At 42.9% G+C, this 21553-nt stretch overlaps 1 protein-coding gene across 4 annotated transcripts in view; it reads right to left on the minus strand.

Moving 5' to 3' along the window:
* The window catches only part of LOC126100531 (copper-transporting ATPase 1), a 589098-nt gene that overhangs the window by 10736 nt on the left and 556809 nt on the right, over window positions 1-21553 (minus strand). For all 4 annotated transcript variants that reach the window (XM_049911146.1, XM_049911149.1, XM_049911147.1 and 1 more), the window contains one exon: window positions 19932-20096. In XM_049911146.1, coding sequence (XP_049767103.1) covers window positions 19932-20096 — 165 coding nt within the window. The remainder of the gene's footprint in view (window positions 1-19931; window positions 20097-21553) is intronic.

Here is a 21553-nt window from a genome sequence, read left to right on the forward strand (position 1 = left end):
AGGGTGGCAGATAAGTACTAGTAAATTATATGTTTATTACAATTAGTCCAATGTTAAGCCATTTATCAAATGGGGTACCACTAAAGGAATGACAATCTTTCCATAGAAATAAGAAAAAATTATGAACATATTAACAGTTACATCATTTTTTGTAATCACAATGTGGAAAAAAATATGACTGCATAATCTCACTAGGTAAATTTACTTCAGAGTTTTATTATAACACAAATTAACACAGTCCAAATAAGAGATTATTAATAGACTCAATGGGATGATAACCACAAAAATTTAAATCCGACAGTGTCAGTAACATCAACACAAAAAACACACAAGAAGCATGTGCTTTTAAAATCAGCAGACTTCAGTACGTGATGCAATTGGGAACACCATTCTCCACACAAGGCACAAAATACCAACTTACTGTTCACACCTTCATCCCACAGGGGTTTTGTCCTCTTTCCTGTACAACAAAAAGCTTGATCACCTGCTAAATAATATCCAATACTGCAATTGCTGCAAAGTATGAAAAACACACACACACACCAGAGTAATATTAATCTCACAAGCTGCATACTACCTCAGTATAAACTGTTAAGCTTGGAAGTACAAAAGATGCAAAAATACCGACAGTTTGCCTCATCAGTGAATATTTTTTATGAAAATATATCACAGTTGCTGTCTGCCAGTGGTGTAGTTAGTTAGTTTTACATTCCACAGATAATATGCACAATATTTTTAACTCAGTAATCTACTATAAAAGACGGATAATTGTGCTGTTGTGGCACATTTTATCGTATTAACAGAATCTTCCGTCGGTTCTTGGTAGCACAACATTATAATAAATGGAAAGCACATAATAATGATTAACAAATTATTTTGTATACAGGGTTATTACAAATGATTGAAGCGATTTCACAGCTCTACAATAACTTTATTATTTGAGATATTTTCACAATGCTATGCACACACATACAAAAACTCAAAAAAAGTTTTTTTAAGCATTCACAAATGTTCGATATGTGCCCCTTTAGTGATTCGGCAGACATCAAGCCGATAATCAAGTTCCTCCCACACTCGGCACAGCATGTCCCCATCAATGAGTTCGAAAGCATCGTTGATGCGAGCTCGCAGTTCTGGCACGTTTCTTGGTAGAGGAGGTTTAAACACTGAATCTTTCACATAACCCCACAGAAAAAAATCGCATGGGGTTAAGTCGGAAGAGCGTGGAGGCCATGACATGAATTGCTGATCATGATCTCCACCATGACCGATCCATCGGTTTTCCATTCTCCTGTTTAAGAAATGCCGAACATCATGATGGAAGTGTGGTGGAGCACCATCCTGTTGAAAGATGAAGTCGGCGCTGTCGGTCTCCAGTTGTGGCATGAGCCAATTTTCCATCATGTCCAGATACACGTGTCCTGTAACGTTTTTTTCGCAGAAGAAAAAGGGGCCGTAAACTTTAAACCGTGAGATTGCACAAAACACGTTAACTTTTGGTGAATTGCGAATTTGCTGCACGAATGCGTGAGGATTCTCTACCGCCCAGATTCGCACATTGTGTCTGTTCACTTCATCAGTAATAAAAAATGTTGCTTCATCACTCAAAACAAGTTTTGCACTGAACGCATCCTCTTCCATGAGCTGTTGCAACTGCGCCGAAAATTCAAAGCATTTGACTTTGTCATCGGGTGTCAGGGCTTGTAGCAATTATAAACGGTAAGGCTTCTGCTTTAGCCTTTTCCGTAAGATTTTCCAAACCGTTGGCTGTGGTACGTTTAGCTCCCTGCTTGCTTTATTCGTCGACTTCCGTGGGCTACGCGTGAAACTTACCCGCACGCATTCAACCATTTCTTCGCTCACTGCAGGCCGACTCGTTGATTTCCCCTTACAGAGGCATCCAGAAGCTTTAAACTGTGCATACCATCGCCGAATGGAGTTAGCAGTTGGTGGATCTTTGTTGAACTTCGTCCTGAAGTGTCGTTGCACTGTTATGACTGACTGATGTGAGTGCATTTCAAGCACGACATACGCTTTCTCGGTTCCTGTCGCCATTTTGTCTCACTGCGCTCTTGAGCGCTCTGGTGGCAGAAACCTGAAGTGCGGCTTCAGCCGAACAAAACTTTATGAGTTTTTCTACATATCTGTAGTGTGTCGTGACCATATGTCAATGAATGGAGCTACAGTGAATTTATGAAATCGCTTCAATCACTTGTAATAGCCCTGTATATGCCTACATGCTGATCATTTACAACAGCCCCCCCCCCCCATTGTCTCTCTCTCTCTCTCTCTCTCTCTCTCTCTCTCTCTTTGTTTGAAAAAATTAAAACTAGAACAGTTGTTTGTAATTACAAATAGCAACTAATAGCATCGGCCTGAAAACAGATTGCTGAATGATACATATATAATAAAAATGACATTTGTACAGGATTCAGAATTTAGCACAGTATTTAGTTAGCCAAGTATAGATAGTCAAGTTTCAGAAAACTTGAAAAATGCATCTCGAGTGGCCTTACCATAAGAATCGTTGTAACAACTGTGCAAAATAATTTATGAAACTCATAGATCATCAAAATATCATTTGTCACAATCATCGTCACCTGGTTAGAAGTGTGGCATCTTCTGTCGTGACAACTTGCTTGACAGCACAGAAGGAACATATTACAGAGAATGACATTGCTACAGTCCTCACTTCAGCACTCAGTATGACTTACATTCTGGTCACCAGGAGTAGTCTGAATATTATTTCATCAACTGACAATGTGTGTAAGAATAGAATGATTGTGAAAGAATTTATGTAGCATAAAAAGCAGTTGGCTACTAAATCCTGACAACTAAATTAAGGTGAATTTTACACACAGTAAAAGCACTGAAATGCAGAACAAAGCTTTAAAAAATAGTCTCCCATATGTCAAAAATCTCCTTAAGAGGTCAGCAGGTAGCAGCATCCCTTCGGTGCCATGCATTCAACTTACAGTGTCTTTAAGCCAGACATCAGTTGAATGTACAACTGACCTACTCCAGCCTTACTGAGCAGCATGAACAATCAGGTGCAGGTGCTCATCTACAAGCAGTCAGCTAGTGCCGACCTTTCTGAATCCAGTGAGGTGAGGTCATCTGGCGGGTGCTATTGCTCGACACTGTGGCCAGTCTTTGAAGGTCCTGGGTTCAACTCACAGTGCCTGCATGTTTCTGTCAGCTGCCATGTGCTGCAACCGACCTTTGCTAGCCAGGAGCCTTGTTATGCTGTGCAGCTGAAACACTACTGGGTGAATGAGGACACCAATGCTTCAAGCTGCTGCAGCACTGCCACAGCATACCATCAGGGATGTCACAAGCTCACCCACTGCACGGATCCTGGATTGCAGTCGTCTAAGTACTATATAGTGGCATCAGGTAATAAAAATGCGGTTGTTTAGTAGGAAGTCTCAACTCCACACTCACCGGGGTACTAGGGAACCCATCGCACAACTTCTGCATGTGCAACAATATTGCCATGTTATGGTCCCAAGTAGAGCATCTCTGAACAACATTGCTCATTTAAGTATTTTGCTACAAGTCAGTCATTTTATAGTTCATACTTAGTTTTACAGACTGATGGGATGTAATGCCCAAAACAACTTTATTCAGAATTAGACAGTAGCTCTCCTTACTTCCCTGAATGACAGCTATCTCTAAATGTGGGTGAATGTGTGATAATGCCATTAAACCAAAGAAAAGACACAGCAGAAGCTCATGACAACATTGGTGGTGACTCTCTACAGCATCTCATGTAGTTGGAAACATTGGTTCCCACCTGATCAACAAAATTAAACAACACCAGGTCTGGTTAGTATTTGAATGAGTGACCCTCTGGATATGCAGGATGCTGTCAACTCAGGACATCAAAGTTGTCAAAATGGGGTCCAACTAAAAGATTTGCACTGGGCTGGTGGCTCATACAGAGTTCATTTACTATGGTGTGAAATGAAATGGAATCAAAATGTGAAACTACAGGGTGGCACAGATAACAGCATAAAGGAAATGCAGTGAAATTACAGAAACAAAGAGCTGAAGTGGACTTCCCATTTATTTACAATGAAAAAAACACGAAAATGACATTTTCAGAAGATGCTGAAAGTTACCACCTGCAACATCAATATACAGCTGTGCACGCGTAAGCATTTTCAGATATACCCAGTGTAGAGTTCGGATATCAATGACAGCAACTTCGTGGCTGCTGTTGTGTTTCACTTTCTGTATTGTGTGTGGATTTGTTTCATAGACCTTGCTCTTCAAGTGTTCCCACAGGAAAAAAAAATCACATGATGTTACATCCAGCACACATGGTGACCATAAATGTTTGCTAAAAGTTCGTTCCTGAAGACATCATGGAATTGTCCCAGGGGTACCTTATATGTGTGGCATGTTTCCCCTTCTTGCTGGAGGAGGCAGTATTGTCCTTCGTGTTCAGTGAGCTGAGCACAAAATGTATCAAAAATTTCCATATATGCAACCACATTGTACACCGATTTTTTCATCATGCAGTGGTTGCTGAGACACAGTGTGAGGGTTTCTGTTGGCCAGCACTTCATGTTCTGTGAATTCACATGATCAGCAAATGAAAGCATGCTTCATCACTCATGTAATGGAAAGGATCTAACAAATCATAGCTCTCAGTTCTTCAAATCTCATATGGTGTAGTCTATCCTCCTGACCTGGGGTTCTGGGTGACTTTTCTGAACTGTACTCCTTTCCCTAAACCTCTCCAGTCATTTTCCTTCACCCTTCTTCCAGCCCTTTCAACTCCTCTGCCAGGAGGAGGAGTCACTACACCTGAAAGTTTGTAAAATTTAAACCCTTGCCACCACTTGGCGAGTAGATTCCATTTAAATTATGTTGTCAATAAATTATATTGTCAATAATTATAATATATTATATTGTCAATAATTGATTAAATCATTGTAAATGTTAGTCAAAATCCACATGCAGTAATCTACAAGTTTTGACTGTCATCCTTCCACAACTGCTGCAGAACTGTCACACAATATGGCTTCAAATTAAGACTTTTTAATATCCTCTGGCAACTCCTACAGACATGTGCCTGTTGGGCCAATTTATGTGTAACTTCTTTGGGCTCTGAATAATTCTTTGGAGAACGTCTACAATAACTTCTGGTTATACTGAAGGAATTCTTTGTCATTTTACATTTTGCACAAATACATAGGTGAGCAAACTTTTATACAGATTCCATATTGCTCTCTCTGCTGATAGTCCTCTATCTGGATACTTGACCCTGGAAATTTTGTGAGTTTCCTTAATCGAACCTGTTTTCACATATTCTTCCACAATTTCAATTCTTTCTTCTATCGAAAAAGTCATTTTACAGACCTCCAAGAGAATTGTCTAACTTCACCGATGAGATAAACTGAAGAATGCTAACAATCTATTGTTGCTGTGTACTCTATTTCAGAAGTCAAAATACTGCATTCACACTCAAAGGAGCAAAATACATGATGATGGTCGAAGTAGTGAGGACATAAAATGTAGACTGGCAATGGCAAGGAAAGAGTTTCTGAAGAAGAGAAATTTGTTAACATTGAGTACAGATTTAATTGTCAGGAAGTCCTTTCTGAAAGTATTTGTATGGAGTGTAGCCATTTGTGGATGTGGAACATGGGTGATAAATATTTTAGACAAGAAGAGAATAGAAGCTTTCAAATTGTGGTGCTACAGAGGAATGCTGAAGATTAGGTGGGTAGACCGCATAACTAATGAGGAGGTACTGAATAGAACTGAGGAGAAGAGGAATTTGTGGCACAACTTGACTAGAAGAAAGGATCAGTTGATAGCACACATTATGAGGCATCAAGAGATAACCAATTTAATATTGGAGGGAAGTGTGGAGGGTAAAAATTGTAGAGGGAAAGCAAGAGATGAATACACTAAGCAGTTCAGAATGATGTAGGTTGAACTAGTTACTCAGAGATTAAGGAGCTTGCACAGGATAGAGTAGCATGGAGAGGTGAATCAAACCAGTCTTTGAACTGAAGACCATAGCAACAATAACAACAACTCAAAGGTGAGCCAGGCTACTTATAACTGAGCCACCCTGTAATAATGTGAAAGACAAATTGGTCTAGATGATTCTTGGAAAATGCAGTGTATCTGTTAAGGAATGAATACAGAATGCTGTTCCACTGAGTTACACCAGCTTTTGGCAGCAGACAGCAAACATTGTATGAATTTAAAGACACACTTCTAGGATCAGAATACATTGGTATATGTACTACAAAGTGTTACAGATGCTCTCAGGGGATTTAAATGAGAATTTGTGGAAGAATGATGACACTGTTCAGGGGAGCCATGTTGGGTAGATTTAAAAAAAACTGGTATTGGATGCAGTCAGTGCAGCAGGTCTGCTATTTTATTGTCTGTTCCTCATAATTATCACAGGAAAAGTTAAGAACAAAGTATTTAGGCTGTGTAGTCAGAGTGTCCGGACATACATTTCTGATTTAATAATTGTATGACCTCCTAATGTTGCTATCTTAGAAAAATGAATAGCTAAAAATAACAATTCTATGTGGATGACATTTTATTCAGACACAAGTATATGTACTTTGATCATAACTGCTGTGTCATACACTTGGGAGAGATTGACAAGGCCATGCAAGAACCTGACATTTTTGCAGGTCTACAATCTTGCAGGCAACGGCCTTGCCACAGTGGATACACCAGTTCCCGTGAGATCACCGAAGTTAAGCGCTGTCAGGCGTGGCCAACACTTAGATGGGTGACCATCCAGCCGCCATGCGCTGTTGCCATTTTTCAGGATACACTCAGCCTCGTGATGCCAATTGAGGAGCTCCTCGACCGAATAGTAGCGGCTCCGGTCAAAGAAAACCGTCATAACGAGCAGGAGAGCAGTGTGCTGACAACACGCCCCTTATATCCGCATCCTCAACTGAGGATGACACGGTGGTCGGATGGTCCCGATGGGCCACTTGTGGCCCGAAGACGGAGTGCTTACAATCTTACACATAGATCCCACTGGAGGTGCTGGACACCATTCTACAAGGTACTGTTTTATTCAGTTTAACACTGGCTACAGAAACCTATGCACTTTATAACTGCCTAGGTTGTTTTGAATTTTGCTACAATCACAGGCAGCAATAGCAGAATGAAGCAATCACTGGCAATAATAGCAGAATGAATCTACCACTCTGCAGCTCAATGTGTTCTGCTTCAAAACTTGCCAACATATTATAACATCAGCAATGGCATATGACAGACTGATATTTGTTGCCAATTCTATTACATTTATATACTGAAGATCCCAGTTGAGAATGGAAAACAAAACTTGCACAGATGGGTTCTGACAGTAATATAAACAGTGAAAACTTTGTCTCAATGTCTCATTTGCTGACAATCTTAATAGTTACAAATTCTGAAGATATACACATACAGCAAATACTGTCTGAATTGGAAAATAGTAATAAAAGGTTTTTTTTTAAGCTTAGATGCATGGAGCAGAATACATGGTATTTTGTGATCCATTCCAAATCTGCTGTAAGTTGTTTATTAATAACAAATCCCTTAAAATAATCAGCCAATTTACCTTTCTTGGTTTCACAATGTCACCTCTTGAAGAACTTGATATTGGAGCAAAAGTAATATCATAGAATGTATGATACAATTAATACAGCACCAACAAACACAATATGGAAGGAAAAAAAGTATTGAAACTATACAAGACTATGGCAGTTCTAGTAGGTTTTACAGTGCTGAAGTGTGGGCCCTTACTAGTGTGGTAAAATATGCAACACAATTTTTGCTATATTATTTACTGGATAATTTGTATGGGTAACAAAGAAAGAGACATAAAGGTACATATCAGGCACTCAACATTTACAGTTTAAAAGACAAAATCTTAGAATATCATGAAAAACGAAAATCCCATATAGAATATTAGCCAAAATTTGTCTCTAAAGTACAAGCCTTGAAGGTTCCACAGAGTATAACCGTGCAAGCACCATATTAATAGAGCACAGAAAGTCACAGTGGTTTGAAACAAAGACAGGTGTGCAACAAAACCGTTTCATTTCTGCAGATACCACAATGAAGGATGTCAAGGAAGAGGGAAGAGAAGACCAAAATGTTCTTGTATATGCAGATGAAACTACCAATTGGGGTGAAACTGACAAGGAGGTACAGAGGAAACTGGATCTGTGGAACTCAAACTTGAAAGAGTTCAGGTTGATTGTGAATAAGAACAATACAATGCAAATGAGTGGCACAGCCACTCCATGTAAGTTATCTTCAGAGGGAAAGAAGATGAAGAATGTGAACAATTTACATATCTTCATAGTGTTGTGGCAAGTGATGGGAGCACTGATCTTAAAATTCTGAATATGATACCCGAAAGATCCAAATATTTCAAGCTGGGAAAGAATGTCCCTGTATGCACTAAACAGGCCATGTTCAGAAATTCCTTGCTGCACATCACATCCTATGGGAGCTACATAGATAACCAAAGAACACATACATGAACAACATACTTATAAAATGAATTTTTTTAGGTCTGCTCTCCAAAAGACAATGAGAAACAAGATCAGAAACAAACACATAAAGAGAGAATTGCGATTAACTAAAGCATTTTCTACTGCTTTGCCATCTTGCCTTACAATCTCAGGTTATGCTACTGATCAGTTTCTCAAAAAAACCTACATTCCAAAAATTAACAAGTTTGCAAAAGTGTTCTGTTCTCTTTCTGTTTGTGCACATATGATATCATATGCCATAGCATTGTTGCATTACAAGATGGAGCCGACATCTGGTATCTGTAGTGCAGTGGAAGTGCACACATTGAGGGGTCGGAGTACAGACTGACTGATGTGCTCTGCTTGTGTGAAACATACACAGTGAGAGTAATTCACGATCAGTACTCAGACAGGAATGCAGCAGGACAACAGCCAGTAGATGTCTACAAAAGAGGTGGCTAGACCAGTTTAAAGAATAGCCTGAAAGGCCAGGAGAGGCATTGGATGGCATGTTGAGGAGGAAATCTACCAAGATGGAGACAGATGGAGGCAAATCATTCAAAAACCTGGCTTGTCAGGTGGAGTCTCCAGTGTAGGTGGTTCTGCAGTGGTCAGACCGAAGGGAAGCTTGAATGATCCAGTCTGAATTTCACAAAAGTTCGCTGGATTAATGCATGCAGAAGAAGAAGAAGTAAGAGTCTGGAAAGAGGGAGAGAGAAGTGCCTATGAAAGACAAGGGTCCAAATTCAGCTCCTGCTCCAGAATGCAGACAGTCACATATTAGCAAACAATCTGAGAATGGTGCATGAATATAAAATGACTACAAAGGTTGCATCAGTCATTGCTCATGGAGTTTTTTTATTAACAGCCTGTACAACTTTTAATTTTTCAATCATTATCAACACACCCCATAAAATAATAAAAAGTGATATCATAATGCTTTTTGTCAATGACAATCAGATTATGGTAGGAATTAGCTTGGATGCATGAGTTGTTAAGCTGATTGTGTGATAATTCTTACACTTTTCAGCTCCTACAGGCTTCACGACTGAGTGGATGATATTTTTCCGAAAGTCAGATGGTATTTCACCAGATTCATACATTCTGCACACCAATGTGAATAGACATTTTGTTGCTGCTTCTCCAACCGATTCTAGAAATTCTGATAGAATGTTACACATCTATAAATTTCCTTTACTTCATGTCTTTGGTCATAGATTTTTTGAAATCAGACTGCCGATTTTGGTTTATAATGACCATCTTCAGATCTGTTTTATAAAAACATGTTCTAAAGTACTGCAGCCACAGTGGCATCATCAAATGTTAAACACAAAACTGTTCTGGACTGTTGCTTTGAACAGTAGTGTTACTAACAAGATGACTCTGGCATATGCTGTTTTATTTATTTATTATTTATTTCTTTATTTTTGACAATGCTGGTGCTAATTTTGTGTTTAACATTTGATGATGAAACTGTGGCTGCAGTACATTAGGCCATGTTTTTATAAAACAGATCTGAAGATGGTCATTATAGACCAAAACTGGTGTTCTGATGACAAAAAAATTTGTGGCCATAGACACAAAGTAAAGGAAGTTTATTCTATATTCGGGTCACTGTTTTATTCATGACCATGTACAGCTTGTGTTACATATCCTTTCTGTCTTATTTGATCTTAAGTCTTCCAAAGCTCTTTTAAATTCTGATTCTAATTCTGGATCCCCTATCTTCTCTCTATTGACTCCTGTTTCTTCTTCTATCACATCAGACAAATCTTCCCCCTCCTAGAGGCCTTTAGTGTACTCTTTTCACTGATCCGCTCGCTTCTCTTCATTTAACAGTGGAATTCCCATTGTACTCTTAATGTTACCACCCTTGCTTTTAATTTCACCAATGGCTGTTCTGACTTCTCTATATGCCGAGTCAGTCCTCCTGACAACCTGTTTGTTTTTCATTTTTTCGCATTTTTAAAGCAGCATTTTCATCTTAGTTTCCTTTCACTTCCTATTGATTTCATTGCTCAGCAACTTGTATTTCTGTATTCCTGAATTTCCCTTAAAATTTTTGTACTTCCTTCTTCCATCAATCAATTGAAGCATTTCTTCTGTTACACATGGTTTATTCACAGTTACCTTCTTTATACCTATGTTTTTCTTTTCAAACTCCTGTGACTGTCCTTTTTATAGATGTCTAAGCCTCTTCGACTGAACTACCTGCTGAGCTATTTCCTATCGCAGTATCTATAGCCTTAGAGAGCTTCAGGGGTATCTCTTCAGTGCTTAGTCCTTCTGTATCCAACTTCTTTGCATACTGATTCTTCCTAACTAATCTCAAACTTCAATTTATTCTTCATTGCTACTAAATTGTCATCTGAGTCTGCATCTGCCCCTGGGTATGCTTTACAATCCAGTATCTTATTTTGGAATCTATGACTGACCATGATTTAATATACACTCCTGGAAATTGAAATAAGAACACCGTGAATTCATTGTCCCAGGAAGGGGAAACTTTATTGACACATTCCTGGTGTCAGATACATCACATGATCACACTGACAGAACCACAGGCACATAGACACAGGCAACAGAGCATGCACAATGTCGGCACTAGTACAGTGTATATCCACCTTTCGCAGCAATGCAGGCTGCTATTCTCCCATGGAGACGATCGTAGAGATGCTGGATGTAGTCCTGTGGAACGGCTTGCCATGCCATTTCCACCTGGCGCCTCAGTTGGACCAGCGTTCGTGCTGGACGTGCAGACCGCGTGAGACGACGCTTCATCCAGTCCCAAACATGCTCAATGGGGGACAGATCCGGAGATCTTGCTGGCCAGGGTAGTTGACTTACACCTTCTAGAGCACGTTGGGTGGCACGGGATACATGCGGACGTGCATTGTCCTGTTGGAACAGCAAGTTCCCTTCCCGGTCTAGGAATGGTAGAACGATGGGTTCGATGACGGTTTGGATGTACCGTGCACTATTCAGTGTCCCCTCGATGATCACCAGTGGTGTACGGCCAGTGTAGGAGATCGCTCCCCACACCATGATGCCGGGTGTTGGCGCTGTGTGCCTCGGTCATATGCAGTCCTGATTGTGGCGCTCACCTGCACGGCGCCAAACACGCATACGACCATCATTGGCACCAAGGCAGAAGCGACTCTCATCGCTGAAGACGACACGTCTCCATTCGTCCCTCCATTCACGCCTGTCGCGACACCACTGGAGGCGGGCTGCACGATGTTGGGGTGTGAGCGGAAGACGGCCTAACGGTGTGCGGGACCGTAGCCCAGCTTCATGGAGACGGTTGCGAATGGTCCTCGCCGATACCCCAGGAGCAACAGTGTCCCTAATTTGCTGGGAAGTGGCGGTGCGGTCCCCTACGGCACTGCGTAGGATCCTACGGTCTTGGCGTGCATCCGTGCGTCGCTGCGGTCCGGTCCCAGGTCGATGGGCACGTGCACCTTCCGCCGACCACTGGCGACAACATCGATGTACTGTGGAGACCTCACGCCCCACGTGTTGAGCAATTCGGCGGTACGTCCACCCGGCCTCCCGCATGCCCACTATACGCCCTCGCTCAAAGTCCGTCAACTGCACATACGGTTCATGTCCACGCTGTCGCGGCATGCTACCAGTGTTAAAGACTGCAATGGAGCTCCGTATGCCACGGCAAACTGGCTGACACTGACGGCGGCGGTGCACAAATGCTGCGCAGCTAGCGCCATTCGATGGCTAACACCGCGGTTCCTGGTGTGTCCGCTGTGCCGTGCGTGTGATCATTGCTTGTACAGCCCTCTCGCAGTGTCCGGAGCAAGTATGGTGGGTCTGACACACCGGTGTCAATGTGTTCTTTTTTCCATTTCCAGGACTGTAACTGAAATCTTCCCATATCTCTCAGCCTTTTCTTGTTATTCTTGTAGAGAGTATTCACTATTACTAGCTGCAATTCATTACAGAACTCAATTAGTCTTCTTCCTCTCTCATTCCCTGTCTCCAGCCCACATTCTTCTGTAAATTTCTCTTATAATCCACCTCCTCCTGCAACTACATTTCAGTCTCCCATGACTATGAGATTTTTATATCCCCTAACGTACTGGATTACCCTTTCAATATCCCCATACACTTTCTCTATCTCTTCATCTTCAGCTTACAACATCGGCATGTATACTTGAACTATTGTTGGTGTTTGTTTGCTGTCGGTTCTGATGAGAACAACCCTATCACTGAACTGTTCACAGCAACACACTCTCCACCTCATCTTCCTATTCATAACAAATACTGCTCCCGTTATACCATTTTCTGCTTCTGTCGATATTACCACATACTCATCTGACCAAAAATTGTTAGCTACTTTCCATTTCACTTCACTGACTCCCACTATATTTAGATTGAGCCTTTGCATTTCCCTTTTCAGGTTTTCTAGCTTCTCTAGCACATTCAAATTTCTGTAATTCCATGCCCTGTCTCGTAAAACATCATCCTTTCATTTGCCAGTCCCCTCCCGGAGATCTAAATGGAGGATTATTCTGGAATGGAGAGATCATCTTGATGCTTCCTCAATTACAGCCATGTGACCTGTAGATACACACTGTGTGTCTTTAATGCAGTAGTTTCCATTGCCTTCTTGATCCTCATGTCATTGGTCTTGCTGATTCTTCCACCCTTAGGGGCAGGTTCTGGAATGGAGAGATCATCTTGATGCTTCCTCAATTACAGCCATGTGACCTGTAGATACACACTGTGTGTCTTTAATGCAGTAGTTTCCATTGCCTTCTTGATCCTCATGTCATTGGTCTTGCTGATTCTTCCACCCTTAGGGGCAGGTTCTGGAATGGAGAGATCATCTTGATGCTTCCTCAATTACAGCCATGTGACCTGTAGATACACACTGTGTGTCTTTAATGCAGTAGTTTCCATTGCCTTCTTGATCCTCATGTCATTGGTCTTGCTGATTCTTCCACCCTTAGGGGCAGTTTCCCACACCAAGGGCAAGAGAGTGACTGAACCTCTGTCCACTCCTCCATCCTCTTTCACAAGGCCATTGGCAGAATGAGGGTGACTTCTTATGCAGGAAGTCTTTGGCTGCCAATGCTTATGATTTTTATTCATAATTTAAGCAGTGGCAGGGTTTGAACTTGGGACCGAGGGTGTTCTGACTACCAATCAAAGACAGTATGCCTAGACCATGGTGAAGCACCTTGAAGTGGAAGACTAAATGAAATTTCATGGGTTGACAGGGCATATGATGTTAGTCAATGATTACCTAATGAAGTCAAATTTACAAAGAACTTGGCAGTATGTGTACACTTCTCAGTGTAACATTGCACCCCCTCTTGCCTGGACACATGCACGGATTCGGTTGGGAAATGGTGTCAAAGCCATTGTGTCCTCTCCTTAGGCAAACTGGCCAGCAACCTTTGATCCTTGATATCCTACACAATGGAGTGGGACAGAGCTGATGTCTGAGTTGATCCCACAAGCATTAAATTGGGAACAGATCTAGGGCTCTTGCCGGCCATGGAAGTACCTCGGCATCACGTAGACAGTTCATATACATGCGTGGACAAGCACTGCCCTGTCGAAAAATGGCACCACAGTACTGCCACTGGAGAGGTAACGCACGATGACGCAGGGTGTACATGACGTACCATTATGCCATTGGAGTCCACTCATTTACTACCAGCCATGACCTGATGTCGTACCCAATGGTTCACCACACCATGATGGCAGGAGTAACACGACAGTGCATCTCCCATACGTTGGAAGAATGGGACACCCCCCAGGGAGCTGTCATACGCGCGAACAAGAGCAGAACTGCGATCCATCTCTGAACACAATGTGATGCCGTGGCCTGCTGCTCATTCATGACACCTCTCCAAATGCAGCTGTTGTGTTGTGATGTCGATTGCAATAATTGCCTAGTCTGTCCACTGCTAGCCTCTGACCAATGGTGTTGGGTGGCACAGAGTGATTCTAAGAGTGCATTACTTTTCCTCAGATGGCAGGCAAAGATGTGAAAAAGTATGATGTTCTTTGTGCGCAATACAGTGAGCCTATTCTGTGACGGTTGACCAGAACCTTGACTACAAGCACATCTGCCCACAAGTTGCAATGCAGTCCAACATCAGGCCACAGTCACATCTGTATGTTGCACAAATCTGGATAATTGCATGGTTCAACCAGCCAGCCACACAGAGACCTACAATGAGACCATTTGAAAATTTCAGGTTGCTTATAATGCTGACTCACTGGAGTATGTGGCATCTGCATGTCCCTCACAGTGATCACTCAACATATGACACTGTTCACACCCCCTTATATACCCTACTAGGCCTCCTGGCGACAGTAAACATGAACAAAACAAATGCACTCTTTCAGGTTTTCTACCCATCACAAGGAATTCAAACTCTAATCATTTACATTCTCACTGATGATGTGTACATGTATGTGGAAATCTGGACAGCATCTTCTGGATGTCCCAATTTTTTTTCTTTGTTACACTTTTTTTTAGAAGAGTATTTTTCCATGTCAACTTAATTTTAATCACATATACAAGTCAAATTATATTAGCGTCAACATACATACGTCTAGGCACTAGGCACACTGCCAGATGTACCCACTCATTAAGGGTGGGATGCCATCCACAGACACTACACTCACGATTTATAGGCTAGTTATCCTTCCTACAATGTTGTATTGATCAGGCATGTGGTCTACGACAGTGGATGAAGACCTGATAAAAGCTTCAGTCACTATAGAAGGATCCTCCGAACACAACATGGATCAACTGATACAAACCACTGATGTTAATGATCTAGGCAAACAATTAATGTATCTGTACATCAAGGGGAAGTCTCTATAGGATGGCTTCCCTTCGTCCACAAGCTCATTCATCAGTTATGCACCAAACAGCCTGACGGATCAGAAAAATGACAAATCTTTACAGTTAACAGACATTTTAGGATACAACTCACTACAACCATTCATAAAAATTGCCATTCATATCCTTCAAAAAGCGTGATCTTCAAAAAACCATTAAGCAAAACTAGATATCTCGTGAGCATAGTCCTCTGGTGCTACTGTGATATGAATAAGAAAATCACTACTCAGCTCCACTCGATACTCTAGCAAGAGCCTTGAGGATGTGTGAAGCAGCAATCAGCTAAGAATATTATGGTATCAGTTTTAATTTATTTAGGTAGTGCAGTGAGGTGTTTATTTAATGCAATGCTAACATTAGTGTTTTTTATGCTGTTCCTTGTGTTACAGAGCTATTAGTGTGACGTTCGGTTTGTGGGGTGCTCAACTGCATAGTCATCAGCCCCCGCACAAAGCCAAAATTTTGACACAATTTTTACACAGTCCAATTAGCCTCTGTCACAAATGATGATAATGGTGGTGGTGATGAAATGATGAGGACAACACAAACACCAAGTCCCCAGGCAGAGAAAATCCCAGGGCCATTAGTGATCCACCTCAGCTTCACACAGCACTAAGCAACAAGTACAAGACGACTCGTTTGGCGCAGCGGTAATTTTGTTTACAAACTACTGCAAAGAGATGCGATTGAAATTGAGGAACAATGTTAGGTAAGTGAATATCGTCACTTTCATAAAATTTAAATAATTTAACCAGTGCATGATAGGAAAGTTGTCAGGAGCAGTAGTGTTACACGTCGCACATTTAACTTCCACCAGCCGGTGTGGCCGTGCAGTTCTAGTCGCTTCAGTCTGGAACCACATGACCACTACGGTCGCAGGTTCGAATCCTGCCTTGGGCATGGATGTGTGTGATGTTTTTAGGTTAGTTAGGTTTAAGTAGTTCTAAGTTCTAGGGGACTGATGACCACAGATGTTAAGTCCCATAGTGCTCAGAGCCATTTGAACCATTTTTTTAACTTCCATTTGGAGTGACAACTTGTGGTAATGATGTAAGCAGTGAGCTACTGTGCCACACACTCTGTCTGACTGCATTGTCAATTGTCAAGCTACAGTCGCAGGTCGCTGTGGTAGTTGGCAGTAGCTTGCACTGGCCTGGCACTCCAGTCAGATCTCCTACATCCGTAAACCTTCCTTGTGAATCATTCTGTCTATCAGTAAAAACAATATCAAAATCCCTACAGTAGTTCCAGAGATTATCCTGAACATACAGACAGAAATCATAGCAGGGGGCTTTAATTTATATACTCTATCTGATCAAAAGCATCCACACACCCCTCATGGAACTGATTATAAGATGTCACAAGAGGCAGAGGCACCAGTATGAAAGGACCAGGGAGTATAGTGCTGTCAGCAGAAAGACAGTGGCAGCAGAATGGGTTAGTCATGAGAGTTTGGTGATTTCCAATGTGCTTTAGTCATTGCACATCACGTGAGTAATAAATTCATCAGGGACATTCGAACACTTCCAAAGCTGCCCAAGACGACTGTCGGTGATGCGACTGTGAAGTGGAAAAAAATTAAATGATCGTACGGCATTGTTGGCCGGGAGACCCCATGTGGGGTGTTCGGCCGCCGAAATTGGAAGTCCTTTTTAGCTGACGCCACTTCGGCGACTTGCGAGTCAATAATGATGATGAAAGGCACACAACACCCAGTCATCACGAGGCCGAGAAAATCCCTGACACCGCCGGGAATCGAGCCCGGGACCCCGTGTGGTGGAAGCGAGAACGCAAGACCACGAGCTGTGGACTGTGAAGAGGAAACTTGTAGCGACAATCACAGTTAAATGAAGACCTGACAGATATCGTGTAGTGATGGATAGGGATTTTCGATCATTCTGAATGGTGGTCGTAAAAAAGCGCATCAAATCAACAGAAGGAATCAGTTGTGAGTTCTAGAGTCTAGCTAGCACAATGACTGTGTAGGGAGATAAAAATAACGTGGTACAACGGCCGAGCAGTTACTCATAAGCCACACATTTCTGTAGTCAGTGGCACTCGATGGCTCAGATGGTGTAAGAAACGGCGACACTGGACAATGGATGACTGTAAATGACCGATTTGGAGCAATGAATAACACTGTACCGTGAGTCAATTCACTGGATGGGTTTGGGTTCGGTGAATGCCTGGAGAATGTTATGTGCCATCACGCAATGCCAACAGTGAAGTATGGCGGATGTGGTGTCACGGAATGAAAGTGTATTTCGTGGTTATGGTGTGGTCCCCTTATTGTGCTTAAGAAAATGATAAATGGAGAAGTATTTGAACAAATTTTAAAGCCTTGTGTACTGTTTAAAGGACAGGAGCAGTTCACGGGCAAATGCTGGTCGTATTAGCATAATAATGCACCGTGCCGTAAAGCAGCAACTCCAAGCCTACGGTTTGTGGACGGTATCACTTCTGAATTGGACTAATGTGCCCTGAGTCCCAACTTCAATCCGATGGGTTACAACGTCCGGCACACTCGGCCACCTGTGTCCCTGATTTCGGCTCTTGAGGGAGGATGGTCTACCACTCCTCCACAGACATTGAGATATATTGCTGAAAGCGCCGCCAACAGAGTTCAAATTGCCATTACATACGAAGGATGAACACACCTCACATTAATGTCCACTAACAGGTGCCACGGTATTTTTGATCACGTAGTATATGTGTACAGATTCATAATCAGTGAAAAATCGAAACAGGTATAGGCAATACATGAAAATACACTACTGGCCATTAAAATTGCTACACCAAGAAGAAATGCAGATGATAAACGGGTATTCATTGGAGAAATATATTATACTAGAACTGACATGTGATTACATTTTCACGCAATTTGGCTGCATAGATCCTGAGAAATCAGTACGCAGAACAACCACTTCTGGCCGTAATAACGGCCTTGATACGCCTGGGCATTGAGTCAAACAGAGGTTGAATGGCGTGTACGGGTACAGCTGCCCATGCAGCTTCCACATGACACCACAGTTCATCAAGAGTAGTGGCTGGCGTATTGTGGCGAGCCAGTTGTTCGGCCACCATTGACCAGACGTTTTCAATTGGTGAGAGATCTGGAGAATGTGCTGGCCAGGGCAGCAGTCGAACATTTTCTGTATCCAGAAAGGCCCGTACAGGACCTGCAACATGGGGTCGTACATTATCCTGCTCAAATGTAGGGTTTCGCAGGGATCGAATGAAGGGTAGAGCTACGGGTCGTAACACATCTGAAATGTAACGTCCACTGTTCAAAGTGCCATCAATGCAAAATGCAAACAAGAGATGACCGAGACGTGTAAGCAATGGCACCCCATACCATCACGCCGGGTGATACGCCAGTATGGCGATGACGAATCTACGCTTCTGATGTGCGTTCACCGCGACGTCGCCAAACACGGATGCAACCATCATGATGCTGTAAACAGAACCTGGATTCATCCGAAAACAAGACGTTTTGCCATTCGTGCACCCAGGTTCGTTGTCGAGTACACCATCGCAGGCGCTCCTGTCTGTGATGCAGCGTCAAGGGTAACCGCAGCCACGGTCTCCGAGCTGATAGTGCATCCTGCTGCAAACGTCGTAGAACTGTTCGTGCAGATGTATGAAGTCTTGCAATATGTTGACTCGGGGATCGAGACGTGGCTGCACGATCCGTTACAGCCATGCGGATAAGATGCCCGTCATCTCGACTGCTAGTGATACGAGGCCGTTGGGATCCAGCGCGGCGTTCCGTATTACCCTCCTGAATCCAATGACTCCATATTTTGCTAACAGTCATTGGATCTCGACCAACGCGAGCAGCAATGTCGTGATACGATAGACCGCAATCGTGATAGGCTACAATCCGACCTTTATCAAAGTCGAAAACGTGATGGTACGCATTTATTCTCCTTACACGAGGCATCACAACAACGTTTAACCAGGCAACGCCGGTCAACTGCTGTTTGTGTATGAGAAATCGGTTGGAAACTTTCCTGATGTCAGCACGTTGTAGGTGTCGCCACCGGCGCCAACCTTGTGTGAATGCTCTGAAAAGCCTATCATTTGCATATCACAGCATCTTCTTTCTGTCGGTTCAATTTCGCATCCGTAGCACGTCATCTTCGTGGTGTAGCAATTTTAATGGCCAGTAGTGTATTAAGAGCATCGATTGATATGAACTATGACGATAGTGAAATTTAAAGAGCTCACGGATGCTCTGCGCCAACAACATGGCAAATATGAAGGAAGAATAGAAACTGGGCAGAGGACATAACCGACAGCTAGAAAGTGCTCGGTCAGAGGCCGGCAGAGACATCCGAGGAGAAGAGTACGGGTAGCTGACCTTGCCAGGGTGGAGTCGTGTACCTGTTAATGGTGCTCGGACTTGGAGGAGACGGGAAGCTGGCGTTGCCAGGGTGGAGGAGTGTCCCTGCTGATGGTGGAGCTGGAGAAGGGTGGAGGACGGTGCTGCTGGTGGAGCTGGAGAAGAGGGTAAGCTGGTTGTGTACCTGCTGATGGTGCTGCTGGTGGACCTGGAGAAGACGGGCCGCTCGATGTCGTCGAGGCCGCGGTGCACCGAGATGGAGTCGAGCTCGGACAGCGCGGCGGCGCGCGCCCGCATCGCGCTGCTGTACTCCGCCGTCTGCAAGGAGGCGCGCGTCGGCTTCCGGTACCTGCAGAGCACAACACACTGTCAGGCCCCCTCATCACCAGAGACACACTGTCTGGTTTTCAGCACTTCAGGTTTCACAGAGGGAAACCAGGTATAGTCTGTCGGTAAACTGAAGAGCGAGCGCGCGAGTCCCCACTCTGCCTACCCAGCTACGTCAGAGGGCGCTTCTACAGGCTGTTCCACAACGTAGTACAGTCCCTGCCGCGGCGCGCGCTTTAAATCTGACACGACGCCGTGTTCAGATACGTCCCGTCTGCGTTTATTTTTAGACAAATGCGTTAAGATTATAAGGAAAACGGAAGGCGATAGCTTCTTCGAAACAAAACATTATAGAGTAAATAATATTAACATAAGAACGGAAGTCAGGGCCGGCCGCGGTGGTCTAGCGGTTCTGGCGCTGCAGTCCGGAACCGCGGGACTGCTACGGTCGCAGGTTCGAATCCTGCCTCGGGCATGGGTGTGTGTGGTGTCCTTAGGTTAGTTAGATTTAAGTAGTTCTAAGTTCTAGGGGACTTATGACCTAAGATGTTGAGTCCCATAGTGCTCAGAGCCATTTGAAACGGAAGTCAGGATTCTACTACAAACATAGAACCGAATGCCTATTCATATGAATGTATGTTCCTCTATCGTAAGACGAACCAGATATAGTGCAATCAGTCTGTAGAATTTAAGACTTGTTCTTACTTTGTGTTTCTACTAAAAGGTAGAAGTTTTCTTTGAAGGGCTGCATTAAAACTTAACAATTCTTGCAACACGAAGAATGTTTAAAAAGTAACCAGAAATTTATAATTACGTGTGTTGTATTAGTTCGATTCGCACTGCTTTCTTTGTCATTGTCTTCGTAAACATGTCTGAAAAGTATTTCCAGGTAAATCGCATTTCACGCAGTGTCTTGTGTAAAACATCTTTCTGCAACGAAAATGTATTTTTTGTTTCACGCCATTGAGTAATTTCCGTAATGTGGGCATTATTTTTTGGTTTATGTAAAAGTCATCCATCGTTTGTCGAATGACCGATTTTGTGAAACTGTCTATAACGATGGGTTTCCTCCCTAAATTATTAGTTTGCCTTCGCGCCGATTCCAGGAAACCATGCGCCTTGTTCTCGCGTTCCTATTTTGGCGAGGCTGGCGCATTTTGGCGAGGCTGACGTTTGCATAAACTGCAGCCCTTTCATTGGTACTGGTAATATTAGCCAACAGTTCTCTTTGTGTAGTCTCCTTAACACAAGCTGTAATAACGTTAGAAACGATCGAACGCTCGTTCTGCGCAAATATCTCCTTCGTATTCTGCACATTTTCTTGCAATGCAGGGCGATTATTCATCACTTCCGGATACTGAAGTATATCAGTGAGTACGCAAAGTCAACGGAGAGATTGGAAACTAAGATCCCACGAACAGAAACGACGTATATCACTGCACGCCGAACTACACCGCTAGACAGGTAACGGGCAACTGA

The sequence above is a fragment of the Schistocerca cancellata genome, chromosome 9 (genome assembly GCF_023864275.1).
Source record: "Schistocerca cancellata isolate TAMUIC-IGC-003103 chromosome 9, iqSchCanc2.1, whole genome shotgun sequence".
Taxonomy (NCBI): Eukaryota; Metazoa; Arthropoda; class Insecta; order Orthoptera; family Acrididae; genus Schistocerca; species Schistocerca cancellata.